This window comes from Taudactylus pleione, unplaced genomic scaffold (assembly GCF_031769625.1).
Source record: "Taudactylus pleione unplaced genomic scaffold, aTauple2 ptg000199l, whole genome shotgun sequence".
NCBI classification, from domain to species: Eukaryota; Metazoa; Chordata; class Amphibia; order Anura; family Myobatrachidae; genus Taudactylus; species Taudactylus pleione.
In genome coordinates, this window is record NW_028284601.1 from 3987354 (window position 1) to 4015004 (window position 27651).

Consider the following 27651-nt stretch of genomic DNA (forward strand, 5'->3'; position numbering starts at 1 on the left):
AGGGGCTCTGTATAAGTGGCACTACTGGAGGCACTGTATAAGGATGCACTACTGGGGGCACTGCTACTGGGTACATTGCATAAGGGGTACTACTACAGTGGGCATTGTAAGAGGGGCACTACTACTTGGGGCATTAAGGTGCATACGGAATGGAAAGAAATGTGCCCAGAGTGATGAGAAATGGTGGTGTGTCATGTTGACACGCCCCCATTTTCAGTGACCACGCCCCTTGCACCATGTGACCACGCCCACTCTTTTGGCGTTCGCGCACCTACTTGGAGGGACGGCCTCCATTTGTTTAACTTGCCCTGGGCTCCAAATACCCTTGTTACGCCACTGCTTTACAGTTTCACTCATAGCAGAGAGTTTAATACAAAAAGTTTAAACTTATTAATTTGTACATCGTTAAGTAAGTCATCTTCATGAGGATTTAGTTACACATGGGTAGAAACAAAATGGCTGCCAATATTTTCCCCAGAAAGCGTGTGGCGGGGCTTTATATAACTGGACATTTCAATAATAGACACTCAATATTATTAACTGTCAGTTTAATAAATAAACTTTATACAACACGTGTGCTAATTTGTACAGCTACAGGCAATGCTCAAAGAATGTAATTGTCACCTAATTTTGCATGAGGTCACCACTTGCGGCTACACAATTCCAGATTAGGTCTACCGGGAGTTATGGGAAACAACACCATGATCCAGAGGAAACTGACGCCTGGTGGATGGTTGTGGCAAACTTTGGGTTCACATCTGGTGACTGAGAAGACCATGAAATAACGATAACTTCAGTGTCATGCTCAGGGTGACTATACATGCTCTGCGGATGGGCGTTCTGTCATCCTGGAAGACACGGCTGACATTGCAGTCAGATGCTCACCTTGCCCCCGCTGTTTTCCTTTGTTGAGGATGTCATTTCCTTCAGCGTTTCATGCTGACGTCACCACAGATACCACGGCTGGTCAAACTTCAGCATGTTTATCTGTCTTGAGAGTAGATGTACTAAGCCTTTGGAGAAAGATAATGTGGTGAGAGATAAAGTACCAACCAATCATCTCCTGTCACTTTATAGGCTGTGTTTGAAAAATGACAGTAAAGATGGGTACACCCTGACAGATATATTGCCTGTTCCATTGAACGGGCGATATATCTGTAGTGCATCCACTGGTGTGTACAGGCAATATGTCTGTGAGTGACGTCATTCACATACATATTGCATCTGCCCTGCAGCATAGCTGATCTATATTTAGCAGCTATATCGGCACGTCTGCCTGTGTGTTGGCGATTCGCCGACAGCCCGTACACTTGTTATAGGGACCGTTGGTGACTGACATCTCAACTGGATGGGTAAATTTAAATACCCACCGGCCCAGTTATGTCAGTGCATACACATCGGCCGAAGGATTGGCAAGTGTGTACCCAGCTTTAGGAGCTGATTGGTTGGTACTTTATCTCTCTCCAAGGCTTAGTACATATACCCCTCTGTCACTGAAATTCCTACTTAACATGCCCCAACAATCACTGAGGTCTTTCTCTTGCAGCCATAACTATGACCCCCTGGGACAGTCGAGCATTTTTATGCATGAACCTGACAGTGTTTTTTTCTCACTGGTTCACCTCCATTTTCCCAGGGTTGCGGTCCTGCTAACTCACTCACAGCCACGCTTGTGGAATCATTCACCAATTCATTCATTTGTTTGCTTAAATGCTAACTCATTCACTCACTAATATTCACACTTGCTCACTAAATTCCTTCCCTTCCTGTGATGACTCGGTATTTCACTCATTCTTCACTTGGTTATTCACCTGGATGGAACAACTACTGTACCGTCCACTACTGTCACTTCTAGTTGGCCATCCAGGTAATCACATTCCCTGCGGGGTCACAAGCTGCTGGGTTGTGAGCAGGAGGCATGTCTCCCCAGCAACTTCATTTTGATGTATCAGTCCTAGAAGTCTTTGGCTCCTCAGACGTTTGCTGTCTTACGTTGGTGGAGGTCCATTGACATAGGTGAGCATTAGAGACCAGCCAAACCGTTGCGAAGAGCAGCTGGACCGACCCAGTGGAAAGATGAGGAGTGAGCCACCGAGAAGCAGAAACAGGAATAATAATAAGGAGGCCAAACGCTTGATCCAGAGCCACAGGCAGCCCGGAGAACTGTGGGAGGTTTTGTGAGGCCTCATGACATCCCTGCCAAGAGAAGAGAACTGGCGATTACTGACTGAACACACAGATGACCTACAGAGGCAGAACCGTTACTAGACTTTTTGGTGTCCTGTGCCAGAGAGAGCATTGGTGACTCCCACCCCCACCTTCATTGTTTAAATAGGAACATAAGTTAGTGCAACTGATAAAGGGCCATGGACTCATGGGGAAGGGCCAGGGAAGAGATAAGGGAGGCCAGGAGATGCTGGGGATAAAAGAAGAGGAAGCTACAAGTGAGAATGATAATAATCAGGAAAATTGACAGGCCCAAACAGCGCCCCCTGCCCTGCGATGCCCTGTGCCATGGCACTGGTCGCACTACCCTAGTTACAGCCCTGCACAGAGGGCTCCCATTGGTAACAGGTTACTTAGGACAGTCCCTTTTATTTAACCAAAATATTTTACTCCCATAATTTTACACAAGCCCAATTAACAAAAGTGTTATAAAGGTGGATACTTATACCTTCTAAAGAGAACAAGGGAAATTGTTTCTCATGGCAACTAATCAGATTCTAGCTATCATGTAGTATATTCTATAAAATGATAGCTGGAATCTGATTGGCCGATATGGGTAACACCTCCACTTGTCCTCTTTAGAAGGTTTGATCCCTAAAACCTGTTTTACTTTATCTGTTATGTACAAAATACATTGGGTGAATATTAGGACTTCATCGGGTGGGCGGACATATTACAGCTAATTTCCTCACCAGCTGTTTTATTTATGGTAAGAGAGTGTGAATTTGTGAGGGGACCAGGAGGCGGGATGATTTCACGGTCTGCCTGTAATCTGGGCAATAACATAGATGGTGCAGCCCCAGATAATTGTTTAGTAGAACTTGTTTCCTTGACAGACATTCCCCCTGAGTCTCAGCCACATCTACTGAGGTCAAGCAGATTTGCACCTGCAAAAGTGATGGGCAAGGAAAGTCCTGGTGATCTTCCTCCATTCTTACATTGCAGTGTTTGGGGGTATGCAATATGGTTACCGATATATAACCTGTTGTACAAAGTAAAAAGTTTTCTCCTAACTCTATATAATAATTTATGTTGATCATTTTAACACCTGTGGCAATCACTATCAGGGCTGTAGCTAGGGTAGTGCGGCCAGTGCCATCGCATAGGGCACCACAGGTCAGGGGGAGCAGTTTGGGCCTGTCATATTTCTGTTTATTATCATTCTCACTTGTAGCTTCCTCTTATTTTATCCCCAGTATCTCCTGGCCTCTCCTATCTCTTCCTTGGCCCTTCCCCATGCGGCCATTCCCCTTTTTAGGGTGCATTATGTCCCTTTGAAAAATGAGGAGGGCGCCAATGCTCTTTCTGGCACAGGGCACAAAAAAGTCTAGTTACGGCTCTGATCACTATACATTAATTCTACTAGAATGTGGGATCTTTACCCGTTCTCCATGAGAATTGAGACCTCTTGCTTTGAAGGGTGAATCTTCCTTTTCACATTCTGCAACAGAAAGAACATTTATAAGAGAAGACTATCAATAGTAAAGTGACCCTGTCGCCTACACTCTGTGGAAGTTATTTATAAAGGGCAAAACACCCTTTGGTGACGTCACATGCATCAAATTATGCTGGCGCTCCTAGGTTACTGCCAAAGGAAGCAGGATTACAGCATTTGTGGAGGAGCAGCAGTTTGCACCAAAGTGAGAGGAGTTAATGGAATGAGGAGCAGTTTGCACCAGCTGGTGGGAGGAGTTAGTGGAATGAAGAGCAGTTTGCACCCACTGGTGGGAGGAGTTAGTGGAATGAGGAGCAGTTTGCACCAGCTGGTGGGAGGAGTTAGTGGAATGAAGAGCAGTTTGCACCCACTGGTGGGAGGAGTTAGTGGAATGAAGAGCAGTTTGCACCAACTGGTGGGAGGAGTTAGTGGAGTGAGGAGCAGTTTGCACCAACTGGTGGGAGGGGTTAGTGGAAAGAGGGCCTGTCTAGATGCAGCTAGTTTTGCAGTGCAGTGTAAAATCACAATGACATCTAGCAGAGCTTGAAGTGCAGAGAAGGCACATTTTAAAATGCAGATTTGTACTAGTTATGATTATGAGTTGGTGGAGATCGGGACTTATTATATAATGTGACACATTTTTACATGTAGCTATCTGTAGCCCTTTCCATTGCCCCCCACTGAACCATCTGCAGGCCGATGGCCACTCATGTGCAGTACACTCGTTAAATCTAAACCCAGAGGCAAAGTGATAACGGTAGCTATCACTTTGTTTCGAGGCTGAATTAGGTTTTTTGGAAAGCTCTGTTCCGGCGAGTTGGGACTTAATTATTACGTCTCAACTGTATTAAAAATACGCTTGATAATAAATACGGGTCACCACTAAGGGGGAGATGTACAAAGACTTGGAAGGAGATAAAGTGGAGAGAGATAAACTACCAACAAATCAGCTCCTAACTATCATGTTACATGCTGTGTTTAAAAAATGACCGTTAGGACCTGATTAGTTGGTAGTTTATCTCTCTACACTTTATCACTCTCCAAGGCTTAGTACATCTACCTCATAAGCTCCTCCCTCACCTATATGAACAAATCCATGCCTACACCCCCCCCCTTGTCTCTTTCTATCTTTAGGACTTAAACACAGTAGGCTGCTTAAATATAAAAGTAATATCTGTCATGAATCTATATATAAGAGGCACGTTCTCTGCAGCAGTTACTTCTGTGAAAGTGTCGCTTACCTGAGTCATCACCATCCGCTTTTTCTTTCCCTGCCGTCTTCTATGCCCAGGGCAGGTATGGTGTGACCGGCTGCCAATCACCTGTGCATCAGAAGCCACTGGCGCCACCTCAGCAGGGTTATGCCAGCAATGCCCAGGTGCTGGGAGGGGACCATCCATTCTGAGCGCCGAATCTGGCTCTTCTATTGGGACGGCAACTAAAACAAAGCGTAACTGTGTATCAAGTCATCAAACACAGACATTCAGCAAATTAGATGCAATGCTAGTCTATGGTTCTACAAAACCACCCTGATCTATCATTGCACAGCACAATAGGATGTGTTCTATATATTCTGTGCATTGTATGCTTGGTGTGAGGTGCAGGGCACTCACCAGGACAACAGATGGCGTCTTCTCCTCGTCCTGTCTCCATTCCTGGCAAGGAGTTGGGCAAAGACTACAAGAGGAAGAGAACCCTCATTATACACCTAACAGACTGGAACACAGATAGACAACACTAAATCTCCAGGAAAACTTGCCACAGCTAGGCAGAGAGAGAGCCAAATACAGACAGACAGCACATACACAGACATACACAGAGCGACAGAATGGGGAAATAACAGCTAGTGACACTGAGGTTCTGGACCAGGGATGGGGAACCTCCAGCCCAGAGCCGTATAAGGCCCCCAAATCATTTGGTCTGGTCCTCTGAGCTTTTTTCTGATAGCCTCATCTGGATTGCAGAGTGCCTGTAATGGCACACTGCAGCCAGAATCTATGCAGCAGTGCCGCCTGGAACGTCCTCAGGACGCTTCAGACGGTCACACCGCTGCCCTTACAGCTCCCCAGAGCACCCTCAGGATGCTCCAGGCATTGCTGTAATTACTGGCGATTGTGGCCCCGGGTGACACCACACATAGGGGGCGTGGCCTGCATCGGGCCCACGAATAAAGTTATATATATCAAAATGGCCCTCTGCAGAAAAAAAAGTTCCCCAACCCTGCTCTAGACAGTCAACCAGGGAGAGAGACATCCAAGGTTATAAACACTTGTACAGACAGACACAGTAACTGACAGGCACAGTAGAGACACACGGTAACCTCTGGCAGACATGACTGGGCCCCAGGGTAAATTCCGCCAATATTTTGCTACTTTTCTGGTTTTGTTAGCACTATATAAAAGTGTAATACTATAATGGATCAGGTCACATAACATACATCATCTCTGCGGTGGGGCTGAGCATGCAGAGGGCATTTCAGTTGTCTATTTAAGTCCTCACACTTAATCCTGGGTTTTGTTTTGCATTAAAATACACCAGTAAAAACTTATATCACATGCCACAAGCAATCATGTTTGATATACATGTACACTAGTGTTTCAGTGATCACTGTGGGCTTCCCAATGCATCTAAAGGCAAAAAGGTGAATTTGCAAAACTAACTACACAACAAAAATGTAACAGAATGCATGTAAATACTCCACAATGTGGCCCTGATTCAGACCCGCTTGTTGCCGGAGGCAGCGCGCAGGGTCTGATGGGCGTTTTTTTTTCTTTGGCCGCTCGCTAAGCTGTGGGACACCTCACTGTCACTCACCATCGACAGCCGCCCCGTCTTGTAGCGAGCCCCGCAGTGACTGAAGTTCAGTCGCTCAGCGGGGCTCACGCATGCGCACGCCGGACGCGGCGCATGTGCAGGGGGAAACATCAAGCCGCTTGCGAGCGGCTCTGAATCAGGCCCTGTGTACAGTAACTCTAATTTGACTATGTACCTTGGAGAGAAATAAAGTGAAGAGGGTTAGTACCGACCAATCAGGCTCTTTCCTCCTGTCACTATCCACTTTATCTCTCTCCAAGGCTTAGTACAGACAGACACAGTATCTTACAGGCACAATAGAGACACACGAGAGAAATAGTACCAACCAATCAGGCTCCTGTCACTTTACAGGCTGTGTTTGAAAAATTAAATTTTAGGAGCTGATTGGTTGGTACTTTATCTCCATCCATTTTATCTCTCTCCAAGGCTTAGTACACAAACCTCTATGATTACTAACAGACTGAGGTGGAGACCAAAACATTCACTTTAAGAGGGTAACTAGAGGTAGTAAATGATAGAATTCTCATAAAATTTTGCACTTCACATTCCGGAGCGGATTCAGAGCCGCACACACGTTGTGCACAATTGCTCTCACACTGGGCCTAATATAGAGGTGTCAGAGTCACAATGCCCATGTGCCGCGATGGTCTTCAGACAGCAGTTTTACTGTGGATTACGATGCAGAGTGATCGACAGACAGCAACCCTTTGGGGGGAGGTAACGGGTGTAACACACCCCCTAAACCAGTTGCGACATGCCTGCGTCTCCTCCTTACGCAGGTGTTCTGCCCCCGGTGCCTTACTTTTGAAGGGCATTTTGAGCACCCATAGGGTTGCTCAGAGGTATGATGGTGCGACCAATGTTCATCTGTTTGTACGCAAGCGGCGGATCTGAGAAGTTGGCGGTGAACGCCTCTGTACAAGAGACGGGGGCTGAGACATCTGCTTAACTTCTCACAACATCCTCTGTACTCAGAATCGCAGCAGCAACGGGCATTGCGTCCACCTCTGAATCAGGCCTATAGTGTGCAAAGATCATTCTAAATGCGAATATTCACCCGCATGCAGAATTGTGCGACTGCCCCATCCATAAAATTTGGTTTAATAACAATCATAATTATCAGCGTGCACATGCACCAGTCTTATGCTTGGTGCAAGAGATACCTCTGGAATCAGACTCTGTGTACACGCAATCAACATAGCCCGCAGTTGCGTCTACACTAAGCCTAGTCTTCGTATGAACCCTTAGCCCCTTTGCCACCTAGTTATGCCCATTCAGCTGCAAGTGGAAATGTGACTGAGATCCATATGACTCAGAATTGCCAATAGATGTATACGCAGAGCCGTAACTAGACTTTCGGTGCCCTGGGCCAGAAAGAGCATTGGCACCCCCCTCCCCCTTCATTTTTCAAATAGGGACATAAGATGCGCATCTGAAAATGGGGCGTGGCTTCATGGGGAAGGGGCATGACAAATCTGATTTGTCCCATACAATGCTGAAGAGGTACCGATCCCTATGTACCACTGTTATCTAGATGTCACTGCCAAATACATTGTGAATCCAATGGTTGCAGTGATGATACACAATAATTATGCAGAGGTGATGGGTTCGAGTCCTGGGTATGACAGTATTTTGAAATGAGTGTGTTAAATAAAGGAGGATGTGACTGGAGGTGCTTGGGGAGGTGTCCAGATGAAGGTGGAGTCAGCCAGGGAGGAGATATGAGCAGCAGGAGATGCCGGAATAAAATAAGAGAAAGCTACATGTGACAATGATTATAAACAGAAAATTGACAGGCCCAAACAGCGCCCCCTGCCCTGCGGTGCCCTGTGCCAAGTGGCACATGTCGCACCACCCTAGTTATGGCCCTGTGTGTACGCTCAGCTACAGAGCATGCGTGGTGCTAAAATACACAAGATCTGTTCTCAAAACAGACATTTATTCAACTTTGCATCAACCCCTTTATCTTCACTCATCTTTCATGTCCACCATTCACAATTATATACTGTTAGATGGCCACTGGAATGTCTACACTAGAGGTTTCCAAACTCGGTCCAGAAGGCACTCTAACACTCCATGTTTTAAGGATATCTATGGTTGAGCACAGATGGTTAAATCAAAAGACTGAGGACCTCATTCAGAGCTGCTCGCAAAATGCGAGCGCTCGCTCTGAATGAGGGCGGCCGCTTTTCTTTTGAGAGGCGGCCTCCTGGTCGCTCGCTAAGCTGTGGGTTACCACCCACAGCTTTAGCGAGTGACTAGGTGATGGTCGCGATGGTCTCGACCATCGCGGCTTGTGACGAGACCCTTGCGGTAGGGTATCATCTACCGCAAGCCCCAGGTTGCTTCCTGCTCTAACAGAGCAGGAAGCACCCTACTGACATCACTGGTGATGTCAGTAGGGCCGCCTACAAACGGCAGGTGTTCCTTCAGGAACGCCTCCGTTTGTCCGGCCACCCCCCTACCCAGCCTACAAAATGGGGCGAGCTGTCGATCAATATTGACAGCCGCCCCTTTTGTAGTGAGCCCCAGAGCGAGTGCATTTGTCACTCGCTCCGGGGCTTGCGCACGTGCAGTGTGAGCGCTGTGCGTGCGTAGGCCCTCACCAGCTTGCGAGCAGGTCTGAATGAGGCCCTGAGTTTGGAAACCTCTGGTCTATATCCATGAGTCTAGTGCAGAAATGTTCCTGTATTCTTTGACTTCGCAAGCAGCTGGCTACAGTAGGTTTATATTGAATAACAGACCAACAGTACCACAAAGATACAGCCACTGGTTGATTAACGACTGGTGCTCCAAGGCACAAGGACATTAAGACATGAGGAGAAACCAATGTGCATTTACTGATATATCTTCAATCTGTCCTTGACTGTGCATCCATTCTTGGGTCGTCTTTAAGCTGCAATTGTCCCAAGATTGAGTATGGCTGGTCAAATCATCTGCTGGAGGTTCCTGGTCTTCATGGCTTCTGAGTTTTGAAGAAGTGACCCCAAAATCTGAGCTAAAGCTGCTCTGGGATCCCTCACTCCTCTGAAAAATATTCCAGGGAGCTGTTGGGGGAAAGGTAGATACAGTGTTATACTTCCCAATGAGTTGAATCAGTTTAATAACCATTAATAAAAGAACACGTGTGGAAGATGGAAGATGAGAGGAATACGAGACAGACAAACCCTCACACACCTGACGTTGCCGTGTAGAAGGACTCTTGTCCATCATGAGAACTAGATCTTCCAACATCACCCAGTGGGTCCCAGTCTAGCTCAGCAGCCAATGCTACATTGGTAGCAGGAATGCAAGGTGCGCTTGAATCTTCTTCCTGGTCAATGTCCAGGTCTAGGAATACATCTGAAGATCCAGATGATGCATGTTCAATATTACTATCGAGAAAGTCATCCTCAAACACCTTCAGGGAAAAGAAAGCAATTGTGTTCATCCATATGTATATACTATTTAATTTGCTTGAGGGGGGCAGAGTCAAGAAAGTTAGTCAAAACTGTAGAGAAGAGAATATATGGCAGCAGTTTATTGGGAAACCCTAAATCCAACAGCCAACATTTTTTAAAGCATGGTCAATGTGTGAGCACATTAATTACATGCATGGACCTGTTCTATTGTGGTTACTACAGCAGTAATTCCAGTTTATGGTGCCTTTACCGCTGTGAGCTGCTTCACTCATGCCCCTGTGTCTCAAACTCCCACCTCCAAGAACTACAGGGAACATACATACCAGTTTGGTGCTCACAAGGCGTTTCTGGAAACGGGAGAGACGGATGAAAATCTCCTGGCAGTATGAGCCTAGCTCCGTCATCTCCTCCTCCAGGGTCTCAGCATCTCGGGGGTCACTGTTGTCTATCAGCAGGTCTCCTCGCTCTAGGAGACACTCCTCTCGCTTCATGTTGCTCCACGCATCCTCCTGGAAGACCTGAAAATCACCCGTCAACATCATTAGAGTTGTAATATTAATTCTGGCAATGCTGTAAGAAATAACTAGTATTACAATTAAAATGTACAGCCGTTATTTAAAGATAACAGTGCTAGATATGACAATGGTATTATTGATGTCTATAATAATTACTGCATACTCTGTTTTTACTTACAGTACTTACTGTGGCTTAAAGAAACTGCTATGGGTGGTGCATTAAATGCAAGCAAGTGATGCATGACTGCACCATGCATGAAATGAATGATCAATAATGAAGAAATTAGCTATACTATTAGATAAACAATTACTTGAACAAGGTAAATATATTTATGATATTTCTTGCACCTTTAATTGTTGTATCTTCTCAGTTGAGTTGCCACTATAGATATACTCTACACTGGACAGTTCTAGGTCCATCTCAGTCAGACACAGCTTCATGTCCTCCTGGTCAGTATCAAATTCTTCTCTCTTCTGGACCCTAGACTATAAGAAGACAAGTAAAAAGTCTTCAATAATGTGTTTACCGCATACATATTTATCTTGATTTCCCTTAATCCTAAATGGAACTAGTGAGATACCTTCAAAGCCTGGTGAACAGTCTCTGTCTCCCTCTGCAGATGGCACCAGGACATGTTAACCTCCTGCATTCTACTCCGAAGGACACTGGGAAGCAACGTCTGGTGACAAGTATGTGTAAGTCGCCAGTACTGCGTGTTCAGAGATTCCAGGTCCAACAACTTCCCTTGCATCTCCCCCAGGAGAACCTGTATTTCACAAGCAGGATGGGGAAAAAATGGAGGGCAGAATGGTTAGAAAAGTGTTATATGTATAATGGTGGAAGGCTTAAACATTGCCTTATTACCTCATACTTCCTCAGGGTCAGCTTAGATTCTTTATGAAGGGTCTGGAATGGGTTTCGGAGAGACGCTATTATTTGGGCAGCCTGTAGCCAATCTTCAAACAGCAAAAGGGAATTTAGAAACTGTTCACAGTTATCTGTCCTGTTCCAAACTATGGGGAAAAATACAATCCAGTGAGGCGTGAGAGGAGAGGTAGGCAGATGCTGTATGTACAAAGCAGGTGGGAAGGGATAAGTAATAATTGGAGGGCATCTACAAGGGGTAAGTAGAGGATGGTTAAGGACGGAGAACAATCATGTATAGAGCGAGAATGCAGGTGAATTAAAAACTCCAGTTGGGCTCCTTCAGAAAGAACTTTACAACACTGCATATTACTGCATGTACATAATGTGTCCTGGAAGCCCCTCTGAGCAAATCGGTTAATTGATAAAAGCTTCGATGACCAAGGCACCGAATTAATGCAAATAACATTGTGAACTGTAGGCCTATTTTATTGTTAATTTTTTTAGACAATGTAAAGTCTCTTGTACTTTGACAATACTGTATTGCCAGTACATGTGTATTACTGAACTAACTCATTTATTGAAAATCTCTGAAATATTTATACTTAAAGTCTTTCCAACAAGCTGTTAGTACTATCATCTGGACATAAGAGGCATTTTATACCTGGATGATTTATATCTTGTAGCCAGAGATGGTTTGATTGGCTGTCTGCTCTCCAATGAACAGATATTCTATGTACAGGCTGCAGATTGGTTAAGTCATTAAGAGGTCTATTCACTAAGCCTTGGATGGGGATAAAATGAACGGAGATAAGGTACCAGCCAATCAGCTCCTAGCTGTCATTTTTCAAATACAGCCTGTGACATGACAGTTAGGAGCTGATTGGCTGGTACCTTATCTCCGTTTACTTATCTCCATCCAAGGATTAGTAAATTAACCCCCAGAGTGAAGTTATAAGCTTTGCTATTTGAGCTTTTTGTCCTACAGCAACACCATAAACATTGGTACAGGAATCAGTATAATTTACCACCGGCCACATGGCCAACAGCGGCTGCCCGACACAGGAGGAAATCCCGATCTACCCATTAACCCTAACCCTCCCTTAGGGGTGCCTAACCCTAACCTTCCCACCAAGTGCCTAACCCTAACCCCCCTCTAAGTGCCTAAACCTAAGTCCCCCGGGGGGGTGCCTAACCCTAACCTCCCCCCTGTGCCTAACCCTAACCCCCCTCTAAGTGCCTCAACCTAAGTCCCCTGGGGGGGTGCCTAACCCTAACCTCCCCCCATGGGTGCCTAACCCTAACCCCCCCTTCGCCTAGCCTAAACCTAACCTCCCGGGGGGGTGCCTAACATGTTGGATTTCACTGATCCCCGACCCAGACATGTGGGGATCAGCAAATTGCCCCAATCGTTAGTGTATGGGGGCCACCCGCGCACGCAGGGGGGGTTCCGAGTACCTAGAAACCCCCCCTGCCCGTTGCTCCGACGGCCCGGCGAGCAGCTAACACTATTACTTTTTTTTTTTGTAAGGAGACACTGCCTGGGCTGGCTGTAGGTGGAGCTGCAGCGCGCAAGCCCCTCCCAGTTATTTGATGGCACTGTGATCGGCAATTTGAGAGAGCGCCTGCCGTCGCGACACTATCTACTAGTGCGAGCGCAGCGAGTCCCGGAGCCGCACAACGTAGGTGGGGTGCAGGGGGGATAATATTTGCTAGGATGACTGCTGTATGAACATACCGGCGGGGGGGGAGGGGGAAGGATCTTATGACGGCTGCATGTATATGCCGAGGGAGGGTGATAATAATATTTATTAAATGGTGCCAGATCGATTGCTGCATGTACTTGCCGGGGGGCTGTTGTTTGTATTTAACTACTTGTATTTTGGGTCTGCATTCATGTTTTTTAGATGAGCGCTGCGTGTGTGTGTGTGTGTGTGTGTGTGTGTGTGTGTGTGTGTCAGTGTGTAGTCTTTGTCAGTCAGTGTGTGTCAGTGGGTAGTTTTTGTCAGTGTGTGTGTGTAGTCTTTGTCAGATGTGTGTCAGTGGGTAGTCTTTATCAGTGTGTGTCAGTGTGTAGTCTTTGTCAGTGTGTGTGTGTGTAGTCTTTGTCAGATGTGTGTGTGTGTGTAGTCTTTGTCAGATGTGTGTGTGTGTGTAGTCTTTGTCAGTGTGTGTGTGTGTGTGTGTGTGTGTGTGTGTGTGTGTGTAGTCTTTGTCAGATGTGTGTCAGTGTGTAGTCTTTGTCAGATGTGTGTCAGTGTGTAGTCTTTGTCAGTGTGTGTCAGTGTGTAGTCTTTGTCAGTGTGTGTGTGTGTGTGTGTGTGTGTAGTCTTTGTCAGATGTGTGTCAGTGGGTAGTCTTTGTCAGATGTGTGTCAGCAGTGTGCAGTCTTTGTCAGTGTGTGTGCGTGTCTGTGTCATTGTGTGTGCAATGCTGAACTGTCCATATATATATATGGTCAGTTTGGAAACCCCCCTTTCAAAATCCTGCGTTTGCCACTAGGGGCCTTAACACTCTCCCAGTGCTTTAGACACTGTGTATCAGAAATAAATATGTCTAGGCAAAGTACTGTATACTAATATAAGCAGAATTTCGGTTGGATACAATTTGTTACAAACCATAAATTAGAGAAACTAAGGGGTCTATGCAGTGGCTTCACAAGGGGGAGCGGGCTGCACCTGGGTGTCACCCACTAAGGGGTGACACCAAAGTGCCGACTCTCCCTCAGTGAAAGGAGCCGGGTGCTGCACTGTAATATTACGTGCAGCACTCGGCTCCTGACAAAGTGAGGAAGCCGGCACTGCCCGCAGAGTCGTCCCCGGGTGCAGTCTACAACTCCGGGACCCCCCCTCCACCGACGTTCCCCAGTTGTTGCGGGGTTCGAGCCACGAGGCCACGCCCCCCCCACCGGGTGCAGTAGCAGGGAGGGGCACCACTGAGTCTATGTACTAAGACTTGGAGAGAAATAAAGTGGACAGAGATAAAGTACCAATCAGCACCTAGCTGTCACTTTACAGCACACTGTGATGCATGCGTGGTACGCAGCAATTGTGTGCGTATTAGCAAGTGTGATCCAAGCTGAATCAGGCCCTGTGCTCACTCTTGCATTTGTGTGGAGGTGACAGGCCGTATAGGTCTGGACCACCATTGTTTTTTTTTACTTAATATATTTTATATCTTTCAAATATTCTAAATGTGAGAGTTATTTTTTAATGGGTAATTGAATATAATTGTGAAGTACTCTACCTACCACTTTTTTTATTCATTCAAACAGTACCCCATTGCGAAACTCGCGTTTGCGTGCGCCAACTAGCCATTGCAATCGGGACTGAGATCGCAATGACTACGCAGACACATTCACAGAGTGATTGACAGGAAGTGCCATTTGTGGGTGGTGACGGTGAGGTAGTCAGGCGAGCGCAGGCGTGCCAGTGCGTTTCAATGCCGTTGCAGGGGAGAGGATAAATTATCCATTTCAATGGCATACGCAGCCTGAGGCCTGATAGAAATTGCTAACAACCATGCACGCTGAGTAAGGACAGGGCTTGTGCAAGTGTGCGTGAGGCTGCGATGGTACTCCATTGTACCGCTGGTTTCGCAGTCTTGCTAGACATTACGGCGGTGTGGTAAGTAAAGTGGGCATCCTTATGTTATGCTGCGAGGGTATTGCGATCGCAATGGATTAGCATACAGTTGAACTGCGTGCGTAATCGCTATTGCATTTGCAGTTGCGTATGGTAGGGAATCAGGCCCAGAGACGCCCGGCTGCTCACATACAGTAGGAGGACATACTCAGATGGAGACACTGCACCTACCTAAGGGCTGGTGCAACTTACCATGATGTGCTGCACCTAGGACGTGCCTAAAGACACTGGACGGTAATGCAGCATCTTAAGACGGTGCAAGTAGGCATCTCATTCCTTGAGACATTCGGATTCACTCTTTTACACCAGGGAATGGCTTTATTGCGGCATCTGTATAAAGTCGCAGACGCAACTGCGGCAAAAGACATGTCTGTGTCCATCTCAGAATCAGGCCCACAGTACATTAACTCTCAACCTTTTATGATTATTACATTATATACATTGGTTTTGAAACATACTGTAATATGATCTTATCAGAAATGTTTCCAGCAGGATTACCTGCTTGCCATGTCCCACTCCCCCCATATACCCGCCCCCCCTTCCCCTACACCACCACCCCTCAGGGATCACCTTCACCAGGTATTCACAGCTTACTGCTGCAGAATCATCCAGTCCCTATTTAGGGCTCTATTTACTACAATCCGCATTGCGAATTCAGCCAATATCAAAGGGATTTACTAAATATAAGAGATGTGCGCCGACCCGTGTTTTGGTTTTGGATCTGAATCTGGTTTTGGATTTTTTTCCTTGGTGTTTTGTTTTTAGGTTTTGGTTTTGGATCTGTATTTTTTCCAAAAAAATTATATGAACAGCTAAAACTACATAATTTGGGCCTGTTTTTGTTTCTGTAGTATTATTAACCTTAATAAGAATGATTTTCAGGCATTTCTAGGCATTTTTAATCACCTCACAGTATTGATTTCACTATTTTTCACCTATATAGGCCAAAGGCTGCAGCGAGCTGGCTGGCTAAAGTAAGCAACAGAGCAGCAGCACAAACACACGGCAGTTTAAAAAAAATATCAGACATCTATGAAACATTGCCACACAGCAGTGGCAGACAGGATGGCAGTTTAATAAACTATAATAATGTCAGTCGGCAATACCCCAAATTGTGCCAAATGTAAAGGAAAGAGGTGCAAGATGGAATTGTTCCTCCCACCCACTCTTATGTGGGATATTACAAAGGACATGCACAGTTTAACAAAACCAAGCACTTTAGCCACTAGGACTGACACTTTCGTGGCTGAACTCCTTGGTTTGTTTGGGTCCCCACAAAACATTTTTTGGATGACTACCTTCAATTATTAAGGAGGAGGTTGATGATGAGGGTGTTGGTGGTGGAGATTGCATGTGCTGGTCCAAACTGCTGGTAGCTGATACTGTATACAAATAGCCCAGGCGCTGGAGAGTTAAATCAATCCTACAGCAACAGTATGGTTGAAAGAGGAGGTCACCCTCAAATAACAAAGGCAAATATATATATAAAAATGGGCAACTATATGGGCTGGTGTCAATTAGTAACGCACTCAAATCAGATGTTTCAATGACAATAAGTATACATTTATTAAAAAATCATTTTAACATATCACATCAACACAATGGATGCATCCATAATAATTACTCATTACAAAAAAAGTATATTAAAAAAAATAAATAATAAAATATATAGTCCTAATATTCAGGTGGTGGTACCACAGGAAAACACAGGTAAATAGATGGATGATCAACAATAGATTGATAAGAGTCACTGTCCAGTTGTACTGTAACGTGTTATGAAATAAATGTAGTAACAAATTAATTACCTGCAGACTTCTGTTGTAGCTGGTATTGCTAGTTAATTTATGCCAAAAAATGGTGATGATGATGATAAGTCCGTATGAACGGGAAAACGGGGTGCTGTAATTGCCGCTCCTGGGAAGTGTGTGGTCGGCTGTGGAGCTCGGGACGTTCACGATCCGGATGCATAGGCAAATGCAGGGGGGGTTTCTGTCTGCCTGGAAACCCCCCTCCCCAGCCCACACCATGACCACAATAGAAATAGTAATAGAATAGAATTTTACTAGAGCTGCATGTTCTTCTCAGTATCACAAATGAAATAATTAGCACCACCTGTGGATCTTCTAACATGTATAAGCCAGTAATAAATAATCTGTGCACCAAATAGGATATCTGGAAAACATTCACTGTTAGGGATGTGCTGCTATAGAGCCCAATATGTACATATTTGTCCAGGGCAGTGCTAGGTTCTTCTGCTGCTCCCCCAGGCTCCCGAACTTGCTCCAATGCCCTGGAATGGTGCCCACATCTGAAAAAAAACATTCTGCTCAGAAAGGATGGCCTTACTGCCTCATCTAATGGCTTACTGTGATCACTGGTCCTGTATATGCTGGAATTATGACACACAATACACTTTGTATGATGTATATTAAAGCTGGTTAAGTGCTAATTCTACCCTCTTCATGGACTGGCCACACTCACTCTAAAATCAGGCATTTGGAAACCCCCTCTAGAAATCCTGCATTTGCCACTGGGATGCACTGCATCTCCGGCTGTATTAGTGCAGGGACAGGGTCTTTGTCAATGAAGCCGCAGCATCACCTCCTCCGGTAGACTCACTCGGGAAGTGGAGCGTCGTGTGTTCAGGGTGAGCTGCAGACGTGGCCGCTCTAGGTGAGGAACAGCTCCAGCAGTCAGAGCACAGGAGGCGGTGGGTGTTGTAATATCCACGGCAGTGAAATGCCGCTTGTCCCGTCTCAGTAGCAGATCATCTCAGTGGTTCAATCATTGGGGGGGAACAGGTCTGCAGTAAGTGAGAAAAGTGCTCTACCCGTGTCTGGGGAGCAGATGGTCCTTGTACCTTCTGTGGGAGCACCATGCAATAGGAGAGAGCACCTACGCGTTTCACCGTCCTAAAGGCATCTTTGTCAAGGTGAACAGAAAGCTCTGTCATTCCAGTATTTAAATTAGCTGCATATATTACAGATGAAATCCATTGGAACAGCTCATTTGAGTGGTATAATCGGTGAGCACTGTGGTATTAAGGGAACTCAGAAGGAGAACAGATAGTATACAATCGGGAAGCCGGCTGCCTTAATAACGGCAGCCGGCTTCCCGACTGTCATATCCCGGTGAGGGTGAAATGCCAGGCATCTAGATGTAGACGCCTGACATTTCCCCGATGCCGGGAGCCTGGCGCCCGGCATCCCGATCGAAGGGATGCCAGGTGCCGCGAGCGGACTGCCGCGGGGGGGAGGGTTAGGTTTAGGGCACCCGGGGGGGACTTAGGGTTAGGCCCCCCCCCGGGAGGGTTAGGGTTAGGCTAGGGGGAGGGAGGGTTAGGGTTAGGCACCCCCCCGGGGGACTAAAGTTTAGGCAGCGGGGAAAGGCGGAGTGAGGGTTAGGCACTTAGAGGGGGGATTAGGGTTAGGCACTTGGGGGGGAGGTTAGGGTTAGGCACCCCTAAGGAGGGTTAGGGGATTAGTTAGTTATTGTGGCCGGCGGCGGTATTTCATACCGATTCCGAACAGTTACTGACCTACATAGATACAGTTTACACAGCTTACAGAAGAAAAGCAACATGTAATCACTAATTGAAACTTTCTAACTAAATTAACACTAAATGTGTCAATCATCACTACTACTACTATTCTGTATGTATATTAATATTCTGACATTAGTCTTTCAGGACCAAATTTTAGTAAGTTACTCTTTCTGAACATGTATAAATATAGCTAATTTTTGCTAATTTAAGTCTACCAGAGGAGGTGATGCTGCGGCTTCATTGACAAAGACAGGGGGCGAGATATATTTGTCTTTGTCAATGAAGCCGCAGCATCACGTTGCTTTTCTGGCTTTCTTTTTATCATTAGCAAGAACTGCTACCACTGGCGGCTGATTTACACAAACCACATCCTTATCATCAACATCCACGTTAACGTCAAATAGGACAGAAATTTCCCCCTCATCCTCCTTTTGCACTTCCTCCACACTATCATCCTATTTTTTTATTTCACCATCTAATACTAGCACAGCCGTCATGGCGTCAGTGATCCGCTGTGAAACTGGGTGACAGCTGTTATACATACTTCCTCTAGCAAAGGACTGTTTACAGTGGCGTAACTACCGCCCCCGCAGCCCCCGCGGTGGCGTGAAGGCATGGAGGCTTGTGGGGTGAGGTGGCTGCAGATTCCATGCGGACTAGCCGTCCACATGAAATCTGCAGAAAATGGCCAACTGGGGGGGGGGACTGCTACTACTAAGGGCACTAGGGGGGGGGACTATTACTACTAAGGGTACTGGGGGGGGACTACTACTACTAAGGGCAGTAGGGCAGTGCTGGGGGGACTACCACTAATGGGATTGCTGGGGGGGAGGACGGACTACTACTAAGGGCACTGTGGGGCAGGACTACTACTACTACTAAGGGCCGTGCTGGGGAGGGGGACTACTACTAAAGGCACTGCTGGGGGGGTGACTACTACTAGGAGCACTGCACACTGGTGGGACCACTACTGGGGGACACTGCATAGAAGGGGATTACTACTAGGGGCACTGCTGGGGGGACTACTACTGGTGGTATTGCTGGGGGGAGAGGACGACTACTACTGGGGGCACTGCTGGGTGGGACTACTACTGGGGGGCATTGCTGGAGGGGGACTACTACTGGGGGCACTGCTGGGGTGGGGACTGCTACTGGGGGGCATTGCTGGAGGGGGACTACTACTGGGGGCACTGCTGGGTGGGACTACTACTAGGGGTACTGCTGGGGGGACTGCTACTGGGTGCACTCCTGGGGGGGCTACTGGGGGCACTGCTGGGGTGGGACTACTACTGAGGGCACTGCTACTGGGGGCACTGCTGGGGGGGCTACTACTGGGGGCACTGCTGGGGGGACTGCTACTGGGTGCACTCCTGGGGGGGCTACTGGGGGCACTGCTGGGGGGGACTACTACTGAGGGCACTGTTACTGGGGGCACTGCTGGGGGGGCTACTACTGGGGGCATTGCTGGGGGGGACTACTACTGGGGGCATTGCTGGGGGGGACTACTACTGGAGGCATTGCTGGGGGGGACCACTACTAGGGGCACTGCCCTGGAGGGACCACAACTTAGGGCACTGCATAGGTGGGGATTACTGCTGGGGGCACTGCATAGGTGGGGATTACTGCTGGCGGCAGTGCATAGGTGGGGGACTACTGCTGGGGGCATTGCTGGGGGAGGACTACTACTGGGAGCATTGCTGGTGGAGGACTACTACTGGAGGCTCTGCTGGGGGGGACTACTACTGGGGGCACTGCTGGGGGTTAGTACTGGGGGCATTATATAAGGGGTCCTGCATAGGGGGACCACTACCTGGGGCACTATATAAGGGACACTGCTGGGGGCACTGTATAAGACTCCTGACAACGATAATTAGAAACCTTACTGTGGGGCATAATATGGTGTCAGAGGGCAAATATGTAAGTGGCACTTTGGTAATAGGCATTACAGTGTGCGGCATAATGTGTAAGGGGCATTACTAAAAGGAGGAAAAATACTGTAAACTGTCTAGGGGGGGTGGGGGCATACTTTTAACTTTTGCACTGGGAGACAAATTGTGTATAAATGTCCCTGTAATGATTTTACCAAAATGCCATGGGAAAGGGGGGGGGGGGCATCAGAAAATGTTTTGGCAATTTATAGTTACGCCACAGACTGTTTAGTAGTCAATTGTTTTTTTTAAATGACTTCCGATCACGAATGAGGATGTTGATGATGATGCAGGTGTTGGTGTTGGAGATCGAAGGCGCTTGGATCCCACGGAGAGGGAGCAGGCGACATACACTTTGATATTTGATGAATGCGCTCCAAGTGACGTACCAAGGAGGAGGTTTCTAGGTAGCTTAGGTCCCTCCCTCTACTCACTCTTGCTTTGCAATGGTTATATATGGCTTGACAACTGTTGTCCGGATCGGGATGGAAATAATTCCACACGTGAGAAGTGGATTTTTTGTCTTTTGCCCCAGCATGACAACAATCGGCTTTGGCTTTTTCAAACCATGGGCAACAGCTGTTGCCTTACTTACACAAAGGACATCCTCAGCAGCAACATCCTCATCACCAACATCCTCCTCATCCTTAGCACCTACAACTACCAAAATATCCTCCTCCTCCATGTGCAATTCCACAGAAGCATCCTCAATGACTACGTCTGCAAGATGTTGACTGCCCTTCCCCACATTTACAGAGGGCACACAAATGTTGGAACTTGGTGGATCCTCCAGTACACTAGTATTTAGGTCGAGCTCACACATGACAACCGCGGACACACTTGCACTCTCCTCGGGGATTTGTGATTTCGATTTCTCAGGGCACACAGTTGGTTTTTCCGGAGCTGTCTTAATAACTTTCACATTTTTAATTGGACCACCACCACTACTACTACAAGCAGAAGGGCTATCAGAATCAGCAGTCTTCATAAAGAAAGGCCAAGGCCTTATCCTTTCCTGCCACTTCGTGTAGTGAATGGCATATTGCCAATTTTTTGTTTATCTAAAGGCAAATAATCTTAAAAATGTTTTTTCTTAACTTCAGTAAAACTTGCTTTACCATATCGATGGCGTGACTTAAGCCCTGGGGCATGGGCCTTCATAGAGGAGGAGGAAATTGACAGCCTTGCACTGCTGGCGGCAGCTACAACATGTGGTTCTTGGCCTTGCTCTCCTGTCATGTGACAGTCTTCCATATTTTCTGCAGTCTTGAAGCAGTGTCACAATCACCAATAGTGTAGTCAAGGTGCGGTTACAAAATTCACACGCATGTAGTCATGTGCACACACAAAAATATTAGAAAAAAAGACAAATGATGATTTATATTTTTTTTTCAGCTCCAGAAGAACTTGGCTCCAGAGCAACGATTGATCACGACTGGAGTCGGGCAGCACTAGGTTGCAACTTGCGTTGCTGGTTGGATCTTGTGCGGTACTACGGTTAAGCCTAACACGCACGCACGCACACAGAAAAATATAAAAGACATTTTGATTTTTTTGGGGGGCGTTTAGAACTTGGGCCCAGAGATGGACACTGCACAAGCCCAGGACACAGCAGACAGCCCAGATGGATCAGCAGACAGCACAGTGACAGTGACAGCACCATGACCAGAGACCAGAATGGATCAGCACAGACAGCACAGTGATAGTGACAGCACCGTGACCAGAGACCAGAATGGATCAGCAGTCACCAGCCCAGGATACAGCAGATAGCACCAACACCTCTCCCAGCCCTACACTACCCACCCTCCCTGTTCAGTCTCCACAGCCGGAGTGAAATGGCGTGTGGTCCCTTATACACTGCATTGATCATAGAGACGAAAGCTCGCGAACCGCAAGATTTTGTCTCTATTGTTTTGCGTCGATTTGAGAGATCCGAGTAAGGCGGGAACATCTGAGCCTGCTTGGGTCCGACTCGGCTATGCTAAATTCGGGTGGGTTCGGATCTCTGGAATCCGAACCCGCTCATCTCTACTAAATATCCCTTGCAGGGACAGAGCTTGCGATAAAGCTCTGTCCCTGCGAATCCCCTCCGTACACTTATCACGGTATTTTTGCAAAAAATACCATGACAAGTGCCCCGCGCCAAGCATCGACCGGCCACCGCTAAGCCCTGCCCCCATCGCTAAGCCCAGCCCCATGCGATCACGACCCCCCCTTCCCTTAATTACACTTACCTCTGGTGATCGGGGCTTCAGTGATGTCCTCCGTGGCTCCAGTCAGCTGATCTCCCATCCTGCACTGGGACCCGGTCAGCTGCGATCTGACTACTAAAAATAAGTGATAATTAGGGGTTGAAGTAGAATTTTACGAATTCTACTCCAATTGCCCTGTAATAACTGTAGGTGATACTAAAATAATGTGAAAAGGGTGTGAAAACACCCTTTTCACTTTATATTAGTAAAAATAATGATAATAAATAGAGCCCTAAGAGACATGCGATAGCTCTCCCTGGGCCCCACAGATTACCAATGAGCAGACATGCACGGCTTACAGTACATGCATTGCATTGTATTAGAACAGGATTGGTGCATCGGGGGTGACAGCGGGGGAGCCACGGCATCCTCAGTTCAAATGATGGATGATGAGATCGATCATACCCCTCAAGTCGGAGCCGCTGCGGCTGTCTCTGCTGGCACCACACTGAATGCTGGGAGGAGGTAGGAGGGAGGGGAGGCAGAACCGCCATTGTGTGAGCAGCTGCAGTGAGGAGCCTTACCGTCAATTGCCAGAACCAACGAGAGCCAGCTAGGCCAGCTGACCTAGCAAAGTTACCAGACAGCACTGCCAGCAACTAAAACTAAACACCAATAAGTACAGTACTGTATGTTGTTAAAATGAAATAAAATGATTGTGCTATATGAATACCCACAATCACCATCTAATATCACCTGTGGTTCTGTTCCTGGCATCGCTTTATTTGCTATTGGTTACATGAAAATAATCTGGAATATCAAATTGTCTGCATATGAAGCGTTTCTAATTTGCTCTAAGAAAATGTAATTATTTTAATGATTGTACTTACAACAACCGCATATACTTTTGTTTTGTATGTGTTAGTATCTTACCGTGTTCTAAATGTCATTAGCCTGACAGACTGCACCTCTGTGTACTTTTAATATGATCAACAGTGTGGTACAGTGTTGAGACCAGTAATATTTTCTTCATACTGTAAAATATTAAGCACTATATACTACATATATACTGTGTGTGTATATATATATATATATATATATATATATATGATGTGGTCACGTTCCTGCCGGCTAGGGATGCATTATAGGCGTCGAGATACCGATGCCTATGATAATCCCAATGCCGGAATTAGGGTTGGCACCCTACTGGGAGGGTTAGGGATAGGCTAGGAGAAGGGGGGGATAGGTTAAGGCACCCCCCAGGAGGGATAGGTTTAGGGAGCGGGATTAGGTTTAGGCACCCCCTGGGGGAGGATAGGGTTAGGCACTAGGGGGGAGGTTAGGGTTAGGCAACGCTAAGGGAGGGTAAAAGTTAGGAGGGGGAGGGTTAGCTTTACTTACCTCCACTGTCTGCATGTCATCCTTTCAGGCTCATGTTGTCGAGATTTGAACCAGCAGCTAAACAGCCCCCAGCATTACAATCCCATTCCATATATATATATATATATATATATATATATAATATATATATATATATATGTACATATACACACACTGTATACTGTTTTATAATTGTTGCTTTGGTCGGTCCATGTATTCTATACCTACACAGAAATATCAGTTGCCAATGACTGCTCTATTACAGATATGTAAGTTTTTACTGTAGCTTCAGTGGCGGCAAATAGCCTCTTCTCGGCGCACCTGGTCCGGGAGACTCCGCCGCACCGAGCAACCTTTTCGCTGAAAGTGTGCGCCTTTTTCATACAAATAAAACCACTCGAGGTGACAATGCTGCATTGCTAGCGTGCACTAACTACTGGGGTGTGCAACTTTTGTACATCAAAGTGTGGCCGAGTCTGAATCTGTGAAATAGGGCTCCGACACCAGTGGCCACATCTTTTACCTCACACCAAGTACCATTGAGCTTAATCTGAGACTTTGCACATGTGTGAATTGAAACCAATTCCTGTGTGTTACTGTCGCAGACTAGAGACTCTAGTGTTATCATTATATCATTATATTTTAAATATTTGAAGGAGATTGTTTTTCATTACAATATTATGTTTATACAGTACAATATTCAGCTTATCTGCCTACCTTCATTATTTAACCAATTTACAACACACTTTATACCCTTAACAACAACATAACTGTTTTAGCAGGGTTGGGGGAGAATGGGGGGCAACTTAATACTGTAAAGAATATACAGTTGTATAGGAAATAGAGGTTGCTGTAGGTGAAGACCGGACCTTCAGTTCTATGGGCTCTATTTACTACAAACCGCATTTGTAATGCAGATTGTAGTGTGATATTAATGACTGAATTCGCATTGCGGATTCAGGCAATATCACAGGGATTTACTACAAATCCCTTGCAGGGACAGAGCTTGTGATAAAGCTCTGTCCTTGCGAATCCCCTTCGGAGCCTTATCATGGTATTTTTGCAAAAAATACCGTGATTAAGTGCACGCGCATGTGCCGACCGGTCGCCGCTGCTACCCCCCGGCGCTAAGCCCCGCCCCCGATGCTAAGCCCCGCCCCCCATGATTGTGGACCCCCCGCGACCCCTCCCTTAATTACACTTACCTGCATGCTCCGGGCCTCCGGTGATGATCTCCATTCCTCCGGTCAGGTGATCTCCCATACTGCACTGGGGCCTGATCACCGAGCCGCAGTGCACTGTGGGAGACCAGCTGACCGGAGGGGAGTCATCTCCGGTGACCCGATCACTGGTCCCTGGAGTCAGGTAAGTTAATTTTTTTTTTACTATTTTTTTTTTTCCTTTTTTTACAGTAATCAGCTTGCGGTCTGTTAAGACCACACAGCTGATTACAGGGACCGACTCCCGGCTCTGCTCTCGGCGTTAGAGCAGGGCAGGAGGCCGGTAACCGGGGGAGATCCTGGATAACGTCACCTCCAGGTGGCGTTATTATCACAGGGCTTTCCCCGATATTTTTTCTCATTTAATTTTTAGTAACTCCGGTCAGATCACATTTCCCATTACAGTTATGGGAAATGCAATCTGATTACTGAAAATAAGTGATACTTAGGGGTTGGAGTAGAATTTTACTAATTCTACTCCAATTGCCCTGTAATAACTATAGGTGATACTAAAATAATGTGAAAAGGGTGTGAAAACACCCTTTTTCACTTTATTTTAGTCAAAACAATGTTAATAAATAGAGCCCATAAGTTTATTACATTACTGGCTGCATACATTATAACTTCATAATGATTTGGTGACTTTAGAGTGATATGCTGAGAAAGGAGAATATTTGCATTCAAAAATGTCTTCATCTTATGCCAGGATTTGACTCCATAAGTCGCTCAGGGCTTTAGTTTGCCATACATAATTACATTATAATTTCCCATTGTTCTGTGAGTGACATCTTGAATGGTGTTAATTTTGTAAAATGAGATGTTTGCATATTCCTCTAAGGGCCACTTAAAAAAGACGCCCAATTCCCTGCTTCCCCAATCTGTCCGGAACTGCCGATCCAACGGTCTGAAATGCCAATCGGTGGCCATGGATGGTAGCTAATCCGCCGGGGAATCGGAGACATTTTTTATGTTAAAAATTCCCTATTTGCCGATCCCTGTCATATTTTGGTCGTGATCAGCAAATCAGGCAAAACATTTTGGATTTCTTTCACCAATGCCCCGGCGTCCGGGGATCGGGGAATTGTGACAATCCGTCACTGATATATAGGGGCTGTTGGATAGAATGCAGAGCTCAGAGGCCTCAGGTTTGACTACAAAAGTAAATATTTTGTCTACTTATAAATACAATCTATAATGTGTCCTCATGTAACTATCCTTGCTGTCATCAGCTATTCTGAAAGTTTCAGCTAGTGATGCATGGATTAACCTCAAAGAGGGGAGATAACAGTGAATGTAACATTGCACTGGATGTTCTGTAAATGTAATTTTAATTTTTATACAGATTTATTTAAAGAAAAATGTATAAATGATGTTATTTTCATTGTTTAAGAAAACTAAACCCCTTTCAGTCACACTGAGAATCCCGGGAATTTGGCCTACCTCAGCCAAATTCCCAGGTTGCCGCATATGTCTGAAATTCCCTTCAATCGACCAGGGAATTTCCCTGCTTATGTCTGCATGGTGCTACCCGGGAATTAAACCCCGGGCTGCACCAAGCAGCTTTTACATTGAGTTGGCAGTGCAGAGCGTTCTATAGGATGCTCAGCGCTGCTGCTCATCACCCCCCGCGCCGGTGGCTGTGTACAGAGAACCCCAGACGGACGCCGGGGATACCCGCCGGCGCTGGAGATCGCCGGCGGGTCCCTGCCACAGCGGGCTGCCCAAACTCCCGCTAGACAGAAGGGGAGATATAAATAATATAATAATAGTAATAATAAAATAAAATGGCTGCAATGATTGGTCGGCTGTCTGCTGCATGATGATGACATCATCATCGGCAGCCGGAGAGGGGATAGGCTAGGAAGAGCAGAGGAGAGGCAGGTAATATTAAAAACTTAAAAAACCCGGCTTATGTCTCAACCAAATACCCGGGAATTTGCACAGGAGTAATTCCTGGGTCTGAGCAGGAAATTTCCCGGGTCGTATGTCTGAAAGGGGTATTAGTAATCCTTCAGAGATCCATCTGTATTAAAATAAAAATTAAAAAAACAGCAAAAAAAGAAAGAAAAAGTGTGCATATACCTTATAATTAACACAGTCAATATTAATAATAATAAAATAAAGACTCGGAGACATAGATTTGGCAGAATAAAATTTGTTAGCTATTTATTTGAGACATGTTAGGAATATTCAAATAAACTAAAGTATGGTGACAAAGAAATGACGGCCATAATCAGCCCACTCCAAAAATGCACAACCCAGCTAACATTATTACCAACAATATGTATCCGCTCAACCTTCTAACATCACTACACCCCACCCCGGTATGGTGTTGACACAGTACCCATCAGGGTGGTCCGGCGAACAAACAAGTCAATGAAGATGGCCCATCCAAAACCATAACATTAATTAATTCAACCAAATTTGCAGTCGAAACTGTGACTTGACGTTCTTTCCCACCAAAGCAAAGGTCTGACTACAGTACTA

At 46.2% G+C, this 27651-nt stretch overlaps 1 protein-coding gene across 1 annotated transcript in view; it reads right to left on the reverse strand.

Moving 5' to 3' along the window:
* Positions 1 to 531: 531 nt before the first annotated feature.
* The window catches only part of LOC148518717 (uncharacterized), a 32658-nt gene continuing 5538 nt past the window's right edge, over positions 532 to 27651 (reverse strand). Inside the window, exons 6-16 of the mRNA XM_088477138.1 lie at positions 11257 to 11405; positions 10973 to 11158; positions 10740 to 10877; positions 10200 to 10394; positions 9653 to 9875; positions 9317 to 9522; positions 5275 to 5338; positions 4903 to 5099; positions 3609 to 3667; positions 1812 to 2196; positions 532 to 1013 (exon numbers count right to left, since the gene is read on the reverse strand). Of these exons, the coding sequence (XP_088333264.1) occupies positions 1989 to 2196; positions 3609 to 3667; positions 4903 to 5099; positions 5275 to 5338; positions 9317 to 9522; positions 9653 to 9875; positions 10200 to 10394; positions 10740 to 10877; positions 10973 to 11158; positions 11257 to 11405 (1625 nt within the window). The 3' untranslated portion in view covers positions 532 to 1013; positions 1812 to 1988. The remainder of the gene's footprint in view (positions 1014 to 1811; positions 2197 to 3608; positions 3668 to 4902; positions 5100 to 5274; positions 5339 to 9316; positions 9523 to 9652; positions 9876 to 10199; positions 10395 to 10739; positions 10878 to 10972; positions 11159 to 11256; positions 11406 to 27651) is intronic.